The sequence below is a fragment of the Labeo rohita genome, chromosome 20 (genome assembly GCF_022985175.1).
Source record: "Labeo rohita strain BAU-BD-2019 chromosome 20, IGBB_LRoh.1.0, whole genome shotgun sequence".
Taxonomy (NCBI): Eukaryota; Metazoa; Chordata; class Actinopteri; order Cypriniformes; family Cyprinidae; genus Labeo; species Labeo rohita.
The window spans coordinates 5,915,071-5,929,905 of NC_066888.1; the positions used below are offsets into that span (position 1 = coordinate 5,915,071).

At 37.7% G+C, this 14,835-nt stretch overlaps 1 protein-coding gene across 4 annotated transcripts in view; it reads right to left on the reverse strand.

Annotated features, from left to right (window-relative positions):
- LOC127183058 (disks large-associated protein 2) overlaps nucleotides 1–4,979 on the reverse strand; it is a 159,710-nt gene extending 154,731 nt beyond the window's left edge. For all 4 annotated transcript variants that reach the window (XM_051138865.1, XM_051138864.1, XM_051138867.1 and 1 more), the window contains exons 1-2: nucleotides 4,648–4,979; nucleotides 4,069–4,123 (exon numbers count right to left, since the gene is read on the reverse strand). In XM_051138865.1, coding sequence (XP_050994822.1) covers nucleotides 4,069–4,123; nucleotides 4,648–4,665 — 73 coding nt within the window. In that variant the 5' untranslated portion in view covers nucleotides 4,666–4,979. The remainder of the gene's footprint in view (nucleotides 1–4,068; nucleotides 4,124–4,647) is intronic.
- Nucleotides 4,980–14,835: the final 9,856 nt, after the last annotated feature.

The window sequence follows — 14,835 nt, forward strand, 5'->3', positions numbered from 1 at the left end:
TGCCAGAAATTAAGAATTTGTTCCCATGTTTTAAACAAATTGTGGCATCTGTTATATAAATAAAGTTACCTGACTGGTGTTCCAGAGAGCTTGTGCAAACATATCCATATCACTATGATCAGATTCTTTAACTTTTGATTTCTCACATCTGTCATTTTTGTTGTTTTTATTTTGTTACTCAGAGGAATGCAAGGTACACATTCATATTGGTATCACTCCCAGTAGTGTGGGTGGCATTGGGATGTTAAAGGTGCTGTACTGTATGTCATTTTTTTTAAAGTACTAAAGCATAAAAATGCAATAATATGTTTGAACATATAAGAAACATGCTCACACACTTGTTTCCCTGAAAAACAATACTATAGCCAGTTGTTCTACTTTGAAATGTGTGTTCTGTGTCGGAATACCTGTTTTTGTTTTGGTCTGTGAGATTCCGCCCACTGCCAATTTATACAATAGTATTTCAGCCCTCTGGGTTGCCAAGTAATGGGCATGGATGCAGCCATGGAAGAGAATGCAGATTATACCTGACCTAAAAAGCTTTGGCATCCATCTAAAAAGCTCTATGACCAAAGTTAAAACAAGAGTAATTAACTCAACAACTTACAGTGTATGGCCTGTAGCCTTTCATTGTCAGTTGCGCCTGTTTATATTGCACAGGGGTTGTCATGGAAGGCTGGTGTCCTGCAGAGTTTAGCTCCAACTTGCCACAACACCTGCCTTGAAGTTTCTAGTATATCTAGTAAGACCTTGATTAGCAGGTTCAGGTGTGTTTAATTAGGGTTGAAGCTAAACTCTGCAAGACACCAGCACTCCAGGTCCAAGTTTCAGCACCACTGCAGCTGCATGTCCTCAATCTGGCAACCCTCTTCTTACATTTTAAATGTGGATATTTTTCTTACAAAAATACATTGCTTCACTACAGGAGGCCTTTATTCACCTCCCGGAGCCATGTGAGGCACTTTTTTTACTATGGATAGATGGTTTATTAGCACTTTATTGGACTTGCTTTGGACAGATGAAGAGAAACACCCATCTATGCCATTATAAAGCTTATAAAGTGCCAGAATGAATATAACTCTGGCTGGATTCATCTGAAAGAAGGAAGTCATATGCACCTGTTTATTACTGTGAAGCTGCTTTAAAAAAAAAAACTGTTCTACTGTACTGTGAGCTATGTAAATAAATACAGCTTTAGTTGTTTATAAGAATAGAATAGAATACAATAGAATAGAATAGAGGAACTGCAGCAAATCACAAGCACTTGTTTCTTATATATACTGTTTTATGAGGAAGAGTTTCTTAAAATATGGCTATAAGAATAGAATAGAATAGAATAGAATAGAATAGAATAGAATAGAATAGAATAGAGGAACTGCAACAAAGCACACAGGCACTTGCAGGACAGTTTTTTTTTCTAAAATATGTGTTTAGAAGAACAGAACAGAACAGAACAGAACCGAATAGAATAGAATAGAATAAAGGGATTGCAGCAAATCACAAGCACTTGTTTCTTTCATATACTGTTGAATGAGAAAGACAGTTTCTTATAAAATTTGTTTGTAAGAATAGAATAGAATAGAATAGAATAGAATAGAATAGAATAGAATAGAATAGAATAGAGGAACTGAAGCAAATTACAAGCATCATTAATTTACTGCTGTATGTGAAAGACAATTACATGTCTCCCTCTGGTGGTGAGATGAAGCCAATTCCAAAACAGTGTGACACAAGACATCTACACCAATCCATCCACAGACAAAGTTCTAATATAACTTCAGAAAGCACTGGAAGAACACAACCTAGATACTCCCAATTTTGCTTCATAAGCTCTTTTTTATCCAATCACTTGAGTCATTGAAATTTGGGACTCATTTGGGGCAATTTTACGCAATTGTGTCTGCTCTCCATTGGCCATCAAAATGAATTGTGTCCTAGCTAAACGTTTTTTCCCCGTGCTGTAATGTCCTCACTGCTGCCCCGTCCGCCTACAAGACTAACTGAGCAAATGCCATTGAGACAAGTCACAAGCCAAAATATCTGAAAACGGCACCATCTAGTGGGACAATAACAAACTGTCACAATCTTGCCTAAAGAAGACATGCCTGGGAAATGGGAAAACAGTTCAAGAATGAAAGCAAACCAGTCAGATGAGCTAGCAAAATTATGACACAGCTCCGCTCTTTTCTGTATTGCACTGAACCTAACTTGTTTAACAACATGGTTTTAATGAGTCAGTGAGGTAAGATGTTAATTTGAAATGTCCTTAAAGACAAACAGCATTAACATGCATTGTCAGCCGTGACCTCAGGAAAATGCTGAGCCACGATGAATAAATTTAAAAAAGGTGAACTGCCTCATTCTAAGACATTCTCTCCACTCCTCTTCACAGAAATGAATGAACTGATTAAAGAGGGCAATTAAAAATCAATCTGCCTGCTTTCACAAAGCATTGTTCCTGGTTTTAGTTTATGAATACTGATGGTTTTGTATACCACTGAATACATAATCAGCATCAGATACTGGCTCCTACAAACAGATCTGAGCATGTTCAGGATAACCTCCAATGACATCAGCCTCCCTCGTCTCCATAGAAACAGCAGCAGGGCTCTCAAAATATTCACTGGTACACTGAAGTAAACTACAGCCATGCAGGACATTGTGGGCTGACGCACGGTCAGCTGGACAGCTTGCCATCAATCATACGTGGGCTTAAGAATGTATAAAATTGCATGAGGTGGTTCATCAGCAACCTTCTAAAATTTCCTAAAATTGAGTCTTTGAACCCACACAGAGAGGGGTGGGTTGACACAGGGCGTCCCAAGAACCGACATAAGTTGTGCTTTGGTACTCAAAAAAGCATGTTTTCTATTTCAGATACGAAAAGCATATACATCCAATAGGTATTGAAGAATGTACTGTATGAATGCACTAGAAAGTCCAGTTTGATGTTTCTGATGTAACACAAACCATGCATAGACACTCACTGTCAAACACAAGACAATCATCACAGCTGAACTTTACAATGAATAATTAACTAAATGGCATGGAACTAGGAACACTACAGGAAAAACAAAATGAATTCTCTCTGAGTGATTCTTTGACAGTTTAGGCTTTTCAAAGTAGGTTTAAACTAACTCACCCAACACAGAATACATTTAAAGGAACAGTTCACCCAAACATTTCAATTCTGAAGTAATTTCTTCACCCTAATGTCTTTATTAAGTCTGCTAAAGTTGGTCATGTGACATTATTTTTTGGAGGAAAACAAAAAGCTGTTCAAAACATTGAGATCTGTAAGTTTGTGTATGTTTTTTTTTTACAACTTTAAGACTATTATACTTAAATAAGGTTGCATATGATGAACATACAGAAAATCAGTAATTTTAATTTATTACTGTGAGGCATAACTGAATTTTCAGCATCATTACTCCAGTCTTCAGTGTCACACGATCCTTTAGAAATCATTTTCATATGCTGATTTGGTGCTCAGGACACATGCATTTATTAATAACAATGTTAAAAAAGTTGTGTTATTTAGTGTAAATTGCAATATTTTTAAGGAACCCTTGATACATTTGTTTCAGGATTCACTGGTGGATAGAAAATGTTAAAGAACAGCATTTATTTAAAAGAGAAATCTCTTTACTTTCAACCATTTAATAGATTATAGCTGAATAAAAGAATAAATTGAATTAAAAATAAATATAAATAAATTAAATCTTTGTTGAAAAGAACTTTAGATGACTTGTAATGTACTGCACCAGTCATATGGACTACTTTTTTGTTTGTTTGTTTGTTTGTTTGTTTGTCATTTTGGAGCTTCACAGCCATTTTATCACCATCCACTTTGATTGTATGAATGAAAAACTTCTTTAAAACTTTTCATTTTGTGTTCCACAGAAGTAAGTCATACACATTTGGAACGACATGAAGGTAAGTAAATTGTGACAGAATTTTCATTTTTAGGGTGAACTATCTCTTTAAATCCACAAATCACTGGACATCTCTCTTAGCCTGGAGTTAAGATGAGGGAAAAGGCCCTAAATATCACATCCTGTCTCTTACCTGGACTCTTGTCAAGGAAAAGGCAGCAATGTGTCTGCAGTATCCATGGTAACACCTGTGGCAGATGGAGAAATGAAGATGGAAATAGTACAATGGAGTAAATTTTACACACAAAGAACAAGACATTTGGTGAGTGGAGGAAAGAGGATGAAAGGATGAGATAAACCATTTCACTGTGGCAGGGGCCATGCTAACTCAAGTTAATGGACTCATCGACCTCCTGACGCTGCATGTGCAAAAAATAAATAAAATAAATCACATACTTCTCCACAATCCACAGCTTAACCCTCAGCAAACAAATAAATACTATTTTGCACTTATTCTGATACAATCACACAAAGCATGTGAGGTGCACATAACGTCATCACTGTTTAGCACTGCCAACAGCAGGTGGGTTAAAAAATTAATTAAGACTATTTATGACATCAGCAGAAACGTCTATAGTCTTTTGAATGACACGTGAATTATTTCCATCATCTAAGTTAAACGCTCTTGAATTGGCTATAGGTCAGTCGACCGGAACACTAATATTGATGATTAGAACCACTAATTTATTTCCATCAACACCGGCTGCAATACCTTTTTCAGGGCTGACATTCTCCAGAGGCTCGTAGCATCGCTTCAGTCCTTGATGTGAATGCGGATGGTGTTTGTAAGCACACAGGAACAGCCAGGTGTGTATCAGTAGTCCATGGTTTTAATATACACACATGTGTTCAGCTGCAGTGCGTTCGCATCAGCAGAAACCCCGCAGACCCTCCGCATGATGCGCCCGGACGCTCAGCTCGCTCCTAGAACGCACTGCTGCTTCTTTTATTACATAAATTGTGTTATCACAACTAATTTCTACATCTGATTAAAGAAAAAAGAGTAAGCGTATAAAGGTAGTAGACAGAAAGACAGAAAGTGGCCATGGTGGAGAGACATTCACATAAAGCGTCATTGCAAATAAATAACTTGACAACTTTTGAGGCGCTTCGTCCACTAGGTGGAGCCACAAATAGATAGATAGATAGATAGATAGATAGATAGATAGATAGATAGAATCTAAATGAATGTCTTTGGACGGAATTTTAGATCATGGAACGTTAGCTAATGTTCTCAGAACTTTGGCTCACATTCTACCAAGCTTCTTTTAAATTTATGAACAAACATTTGAACATTCGTTCGGAATTATCTGGTCTTTAATGTGTGTTTTCAAAATGTTAGCACAAATACGTTATTTTCCCTGATAGCACACGTACATCACATAGATGTCTATCTGACGTCTGCATTTACATCTGCAAGACGTGTTTGCTCATCTGCATTATGTCTATTGGACGTTTCCTATCAAATGTCAAATACACGTCTATTACATTTCTTTAAAAAGTTTATGATTTACAATGTATGTAAAACTGACATCTGAAAGACATCTGTCAGATGTTTGTAAACAGCAGATGCTTTCAAATCAAGAGATCTTTAACAGACATCTTGCTGGTAACAAACCCTGTCTGGGTTTAGTTATACATACACTTCTCTACTTGTTTAAAGGGATAGATCACACAAAAATTAAACCGTCACCATTTACTTGCCCTCAAGTTGTTCCAAACCTGTATGAGCTTCTTTATTTTACTGAGCACAAAAGAAGATAATCTAAAGAATATTCGAAATATCTTCTGTAACCAAACAATTGACAACGGCTGTGGCTTCCATACCCAGATAGCACACGTACGTCTGCAAGAAAGCATCTGCTGTGTACAAACATCTGACAGACGTCTGTAAGATGTCAGTTTTACATACATTCTAAATCCTAAACATCTTAAAGACATCCAATTAACGTCTATTTGACCTCCTAATAGGAAATGTCAAATAGAGCAAAAAATCTTGCAAATGTAAATTCAGATGTCGAATAGACGTCTCTGTGACGTACATGTGCTATCAGGGTAGTATGAACAAAATACTATAGATGTTGAAGGAGAATTTACAGTTCTGACCCAAGGACCAGATATGATGAATGAAGACCAGGAGTCATAGATAGTCAATTGAGGAAAAAATTTACTGAAGAAATGTTTTGCAATTACATCAGCAGAAGTCAGCGTCAACACTCGCGAGGAGTTCGTAAGCCGCTCTGCGTACACAATACAGTAGTAATTTCACTCTAACATATGTCACTAACTACGTCATTACTTTAGGTTAAAGGATTCTGGTTGGTTGAAAGATATGAAAAACTTGGTATAGTTCAAAGTATATCTCCAATTATTATTTAAGTGACAACTGAGATCTGGTTTTAGGCGCGAAGTGTCCACCAAAGACATATATCAGCACTTCTAGCTTCAGGTTGTCCGAAGATGTCAGTTCCATCCTGGGGTTAGTTATTCACCTCACTGAAGCCTAGACCTGCAAACACAGATACCAACACACACAACGTATGCAACTTCTTCAAGGCTGAGTTGGTCACATAGCTGAGAGTCACTGATGACCTTTAGGCTGTCAAAGTGGGCCTGAGGAGTAAATTTACGTTATATATGTAAATATATGTTATATTCCAGTTACAGTATACATCTGTGACTAACTACTAAGATATCATATATTCATAACTTTATTTAAACCACTACAATCTTAAATCTTAAAAAGGTTACATACTGATTATTAACTTGATTAATAACCACTCAAAAGGATATTTGGAAGCGGCTGTGAATCCAGGATTCTACTCCTTCAGTCCCCTTAGGGTTGTCAAAAGGTACTGGGTTCGATACTTTCGGTACTGAAATTTTAAAAACATCCATTTCCCACTCACATTTTAGCGCTGTTGAGCCGATGTTTAAACATCGCTGATTGGCCATAGTGTTCACGCGCTCAACAGACATGACTGTGATTGGCTACAATGATAAGCGCTTTACGCTCCTCACCGAGTGCTCACACATAAGCACAATGGGAGCGTTTGAAAGCCAGCCAGTATCCCTAATACATCTGCATATAGATGGATCCGCTGACAGACGCAGCTTTCAAACGCTCCCGTTTTTAACGTTTTTAAAACTTCAGTACTGAAAGTACCGAACCCGGTACCTTTTGACAACCCTAAATCCCCTATTTTAGACCAATGTGGGGTTCAATACCCCACATTTGGTCAATCAAGTGAGGCCACTACGGAAGGCAGAGTGGTGACGCATGCTCCCCTGGCGGGTCACATTTGTCTCTTCACCCCATCATGGACATGCCGGAACCTATTAATTCCGGTCCCCATGGCAGGGGCTCTCCCACCTTCCACTCACAACAGAGCACTGATGTTGTGAAGCAGGCTGTTGGTCAACCTCGTCCTCCTCCACTAGATTTACGGTTCTGCAAGCAGACTTGAAGATATATGAAAACCAACAACGAACAAGCATCTAAATACTGAAAGATAATAGGAGCTAATAGGATAATTGTGGGTCCTCAGCAGCAGGGTTAAAGGTCTATGGCTTAGGATAATAATAGGATAACATTGGACATTTCAGCAACACAGGAATCGAGCTACAGTGCCTACACATTTTTAGCAGGATACTAGTCTGGTTTGATAGCATGTGCTACCTTGTGACTCATACATTTACCTAAAGTTGGCTTGGAGTGCAGATTCCTAATTTCTTGAACTGACAGAATGGACCTCAAAAATTGACTACTACCTCTACTACTTGTACGTATCAAACCACTCATTGCCCAGGGCCACATCCGATACTTGGGGCCACATAAATACATAGTATGGTCGAAAATCCTTTCATATCAAATCATCAGTTGCTAGGGGCACACACAAGGCAATTTTCCTACTTGCAATAATTTCTAAAAACAAGTGAAAAATGTTCATATACATCCAGGCAGTAACATTATAGACCACTGAGGTGGTGCTATAACAATTACATTCATAACCTTGATACCTGCACCTTTCTCGGCAACTGCCTAGGAGAAAAGTTTTGATAGACCACTGTTGAATTGCCCTGCCAAAGCATCACTCCACATGTACACTTTCTTTCAAGGGGTCAACAAATCAGGTTAATCTAAGACAGGGGTCTCCAACCCTGCTCTTGGAGAGCTAACGTCCTTCAGATTTCAGCTCTAACCCAATCAAACACTCCTGAACCAGCTAATCAAGGTGTTTAGGGCTACTTGTTAATTACAGACAGATGTGTTAGAGCAGGGTTGGAACTGAAGTCTGCAGGATGGTAGCTCTCCAGGATCAGGTTTGGAGATCATTGACCTAGGCCTTGACATTTTTCATGACGTTCCCAGTGGAGTGTGTGCCCTGGTCTGAATCAATTTGTGAATTTCTGAATCTGAATCAAGTCCTGTTTGGGAAATACTTTATTCAGAAAAAAACAATGGCTGTTGTGTCTGCTGTGCAGTTTTTCAGCGGAAATGCCGCCACCCATCTGGAAAACAGATCAACAGTCTTTAAGATATATGAGAACCCTCCACTAAGAGGCAGAGGACCTATGAAATCAATTTGCAGGAGTGTCCACAGACCCTGAGGGTATGGAGCATGTTCCAAAGAAATGTTTAGCTTTGAAGACAAATGCACAAGAATTCAGCACAAGCATTTCTCATTTTTGGCCACCACCATGTTTTTGAAATCACTGCATGTAACTTTTCAGGGCCTGCATGTGCCATACCATGATACACAGGCATTAATTTGGTACGGGCAGAAGAAGGACACACAAACCGCTCATTAAACCTGCTCATTAGCTCTTTTGTGCACACAATTAAATCCATTGTTCTATTTCATCTGCGTCATTGACTGCACACAGTTCAGAATTGTCCCTGATATGCTCCTCCTCCTCCTGTGGAGAGAGAGACATTACTCAAGTTTTTCAGTTGGTTTCACAGCCCTCCCTGGCAGCAGTAGTGTCTGCAGCTTGATTTTCATTAGACTCTAGTGAATCATCATTGGATTGCCCCATGATTTTGATAAGGAAGAGCACACGCCTCCAGGATTTTTCTATGACCTGCTACTGTATGCATATCTGCTGTCCGTCCATTTTGACTTGTTTTTTTTTTCCTGCCAAACTGTAGCTTATGATTCAGGGTGATCAGCTCCACAACCTCAGGCCCCCTACCTGAAAGTGAACTGAAGTCAACAGTTTTGCCATGTTCATTCAAAGCAGCCCAGCCTGTGAAACGTTTACCTCACAGCTGGACTCATCAACGAACAATTTCATAGCATTCGGCAGTGGTTCAGTATCAAGGGGGATCATTTTCAATCAATTGAACACAGTTCCCTTGTCTGGTAGCAGTGAAGGCAGGGTTGATAACATTATCGAGGTCAGTTTGAATCTCCATGCTTTTGCCTAAAAGTGCAGTAGCCCCTCATTGCAGAGTTCCAGGGGGCGAGGTTGGATCCACATTTAGGGTGTGGAGATGGGTGAGTTCAGGGATCGGGGTGAAGAGTCCAAGCATGTGTTTGTCAAAAGTTTGAGAATCTGGGTCAATAAATGATCAAGTACCTGGTGAAACAGCATTAGGGAGTTGCAGGATCCCTGTGGCAAATGAGTCCAAGTTGTTGGCTGCAGGTAAAAGTGAATTTAGCTTGATCCACTGGGGCTAAGGGGCAGGTCCCTAAGATGTCCAATGCAGTGAAATACGGTCAGATTCTATTCCATGCAAAATAGTTGCTGGGTTAGTCACCAGGCGGTGTAACTTTGTAGAAACTGCATTCAAATCTGTGTAGTCAATGGTGAAGTCAATAGTCAATAGGGGAAGGAGCAATGAAGTATAACAACCCATTTATTGTAACTCTTCTACATCCTTTTCATTTCCTATGTGAGCATGATTTTTCAATGGATATTGGTGTTTGGCAACATGCATAGGACCTGGGATGTTAAGAGACTGAATTTGTGCAATTCCACAGTCAAATTTATCTTTTGCCCAAACATCCAGGAATTTGGAAAATATATATTTCCACTCAGAGTGAGTTTCTGTTACACTTACAACTTAAGCCACAGCACATCCTCAGTCATGGTGGGGACCAGCATGAGAAAAGAGAACTGTTTCACTGCAGCCAAGCACAAGTTTATCTGCTGAAAGCAAAACATCAGCTTCTACGTTTTTCAAAACACCAATGAATGTGTCTACAGTATTTTCACCAACCCAGAATTCTGTATATATATACATTACTTATTATTATATACAATATACATTATCTGAGTTTGCAAAAACAAGAGAAACAGGAACAGATTTATAATACACTTTTTTACCATTCAACCCTTCTATACACAAAATAAATCAGTTCAGATCAGGTTTTCAGAGGAACATTTGTGAAAGAAACTGTAGCACATTTATCAATTAAGATTATGCATTGCCGCCTACTAACAATACATAAACAAAAGGGATAAGATCAGTTTCATTACAAGAGCCAGAAGCGGCTGACCCCCTATTCCAAATTTAACAGTTTCCTCAATCTGTCATTTTGTCATTTTCAGACAGAGGAATTATTTGTTTACCTTAGGATTTTTACAGAACTTTTCCAAATGGCCAAACTTGCCACAGCATTTACACTTCCTAGATGTGTACCTACAATCACGGGCTAGATGCCCTTGCCATCCGCATTTAAAACATTTTCTATCATCAGGTGGATTTGTTTCAACAGCAGATGTATGGCTTAACTTTGAATTATTTTGACTCTGTAAACGACGCCAGGTCATAGCACACCATTCAGTCAGACTGTCCCAATCTGGAATGTCAACAAGACCAGAAATAAGCAAATTTTTGTACTGTTTTGACAGTCGACTAATCACGGATTCAATCACAGCACCACAGTCATAATCTTCAGGTTTATTATTTGCAGCACAATAATTTACATATGCTTCAGAGAAACGCTCAATATACTCTAGGGGGCTCTCACCAGGCCTCTGTTTAACTAGAGTCACACTAATCCAAGGAAATGCCCCCCGGCCCAATATGTCTTGCACCTTTTCTTTGTATTTGCTATATGCTTTACAGTAATTACACTGTGTCTCTGGAACTCTGTGGTTAAATACAATGGCCTTGACCTTGGCTAATTTACTGCTTGGGACCAGGCATTCTACAAGAACTTGAACATCAGCTATTCCCAAATTTTCACGTCTAGCAATTGCTTCTAATTGATCCCACAAGGTTTTGTTTGGGTTAAACAATCTGTCTTATCTTTAGTATCCAGGCTGAGGAAGTTTCTTAATATGTCATCCATATTTCTGTCACACTTGAAACGCTCAAGAAATGATAGCAGCATTGAGGATTTAGGTGGCGATCTTTCAATAACAGCACTTGACTTCTGCATGACGAAACTGCAAAGTATGCTCTAACATATACTGCTCAAATCCAATTAGGGTCACAATTCAGGGGCCTTACAGATGTGTCCTTGACCAATCAACCTTGCCTTTAATTATGACAGATTTGACAGATTGCTAAATTTAGTGTACCCCTGTCTGAAGGTGGAAGGAATCAAGAGTTGAGATTGTGATTTGAAAGTCTAAGTGAGTACCTCCTCACTCTCCCTTCTCCTAACACTTTCCACCCAGACTATCCCTAATTTAAAAATAAATAAAATCTTCCTACCTTTGTTGATTGATCAAGGATATCACTGAAGAATGATTTTCTACACACAATTAACTCTAGGGAAATATACAGTTTAGACCCAAGGACCATTTATGATGAATAAGGTCCAGTTGTAGATGTAGTCAACTAAAGAAAAATTTACTGAATAAAGTTTGCAGTTATATCAGCAGAAGTCATGGAGTTTGTAGGCTGCTTTGCAATACAGCAGTAATTATACCCTAACAAAAGTCACTACGTCAGTATTTTAAGTTAGAGGATTCTGGTTGGTTGAAACACATGGTTGTGTATTTCAAATCAGTGACAACCGAGACCTGGACCTAAATATATATATATTGCATATATATGGATATATATATGGACCCTATATATATATAGCACTTGTAACGACAGGTTGTCTGCAGATATCCAATCTGTCCTGGGAGTAGTTATTCACCTCACTAAAGCCTAGTTCCTAGTTCTGCAAACACAGATTCCAACACACTTACTTTACATACTTTCCCAAAACATACAGATGATGCAGATTTCTCAGAGAAAGAGAGAGAGAAAAGTTCAGACAACATTTAACTTTACTTTTTAATATCCAGAGATAGAAAACAAAGTAAATGAGTTGGTCACATAGCTGAGGGTTCCTCATGACCTTTGACATAGGCTGTCAAAGTAGGCCTGAGGAGAAAATATATGGTTAGCATATGGAAGAAATCTTCTGAAAAACAAGCAGGGATCACATTCCGGTAACAAAAAACATGCCTAACTACTAAGATACTATATACTCATAACTATATTAATTGAACTAAAATCTAAGAGGTTAAATACTAATTAATAACTTGATTAACAACCACTCAAAAGGATACATATATGGAAGTGGCAGTGGATCCAGGATTCCACTCCTTCAAAGTCAGTGGCTACCGTCAACTGTTTGGGGATCAACATTCTTCAAAAAATGATTTTCAGTGGAGGAAAGAAACAACTTTGGGACAAGTTGGAAGTTCAGAGAACATTCAAAAGTAATATTCCCATATGTGACCCTGAACCACAAAACCAGTCATAAGTAGCACAGGTATATTTTTAGTAATAGCGAACAATGCATTGGTATGGGTCGAAATTATAGATTTTTCTTTTATGGCAAAAATCATTAGGATATTAAGTAAAGTTCATGTTCAGTGAAGATAGTTTGTAAATTTCTTACTGTAATATATCAAAACTTTGATTAGTAATATGCATTGCTAAGAACTTAATTTGGACAACTTTAATGATGATTTTCTCAATATTTAGATTTTTTTTGCACCATCAGATTCCAGATTTTCAAATAGTTGTATTTCGGCTAGATATTATCCTGTCCTAACAAACCATACACCAACGGAAAGATTATTTATTCAGATCATGTATAAATCTCAATTTTAAAAAATTGACCCTTATGACTGGTTTTGTGGTCCAAGGTCACATAAGTGTTTGCAAAATGATAAGATGGAATGCTACGCGTAATATAAAAAATAAATGGATAAATAAATAATTTACTGTATGTTTTTCATAATTTGATAAGGACACTGGGCTCTGCTTCACCGCTGCATTGTGGGAAGATTTCAACTACAAATGTGATTTGATCATTTACTGGCAACTTTGAAGATGTGTTTTAAACATGAAAATAACAGATGTGTTGAAAAACTATTACCATGTTAGAGTGGACAAGCTGTACTCACTGGTATACAGAAAAACTCTGCTTAAAGTATAGTAATTCCATTACAGCAAATAAATTAATTAAAGGAGGAGTTCATTTCCAGAAAAAAAATATACAGCTAATTTACTCACCCCCTTGTCATCCAATATGTTCATGTCTTTCTTTCTTCAGTTGTAAAGAAATTGTTTTTTGAGGAAAACATTTCAGGATGTCTCTCCATATAGTGGACTTCTATGGTGCCCATGAGTTTGAACTTTCAAAATGCAGTTTAAATGCAGCTTCAAATGGTTCTAAATGATCCCAGCCGAGGAAGAAGGGTCTTATCTAGTGAAACGATCAGTTATTTTTCTTAAATAAATAAATAAATAATAATACAATTTATATACTTTTTTAACCTCAAATGTTCATCTTGTCTAGCTCTGCGCAAACTGTGTATTCTGGTTCAAGACAGTTAGGCTAGGTTGAAAAACTCGAATCTAATTTTCTTCTCCAACTTCAAAATTGTCCTACAATCGCTGTTTTACTTATTTTGTAAAGGCATATTCATGTTGCATGTTCACTTCTGCAGCGATGTAGGACAATTTTGAAGTTGGAGAAGAAATTGAGAATTTTTTTTACATACCCTGTTTTGAACCGGAGTACAAAGAGTTCACGCAGACCTAGACAAGATGAGCATTTGAGGTTAAACATTATATAAATTGTCAGTTTGTTTAGAAAATGACCGATTGTTTTGCTAGATAAGACCCTTCTTCCTCGACTGGGATTGTTTAGAGCCCTTTGAAGCTGCATTTAAAGGAGCAGTCCACTTCCAGAACAGAACAAAAATTTACAGATAATCTACTCACCATCTTGTCATCTAAGATGTTCATATCTTTCTTTCTTCAGCTGTAAAGAAATTATGTTTTTTGAGAGAACAATTTCAGGATTTTTCTCCATATAACAGACTGATATGGTGTCCTGATTGTGAACTTCCAAAATGCAGTTTAAATGCAGCTTCAAACGATCACAAATGGAGTTGTAAACAATCCCAATCGAGGAAGAAGGGTCTTATCTAGCGTAACGATCGGTTATTTTTTTTTTTTAAATATAATTTAAATACTTTTTAATCTTAAACGCTCATCTTATCTTGCTCTGCCTGAACTCTGTGTATTCTGGTTCAAGACAGTTAGGGTATGTTGAAAAACTCCAAACGTATTTTCTCCCTCAACTTCAAAAATTATTTCAAAATCATACATCGCTGCAGAAGTACCGACAGTCTTTGCAAAGTGAACATGCAAAGAAGATCAAACACTGTTAACAAACAAGGTAAAACAACGATATATGATGATTTTGAAGTTGAGGGAGAACATGAGATGAGACTTTTTCGACATACCCTAACGGTCATGAAACGGAAAAAAACAGTTCAGGGAGAGCAAGACAAGACAAGCATTTGACATTACAAAGTATATAAATTTTATTATTTTAATGAAAACAACCGATCGTTTCACTAGATAAGACCTTTTTCCTCGGCTGGGACTGTTTACAACTGCATTTGGTATCGTTTGAAGCCACAT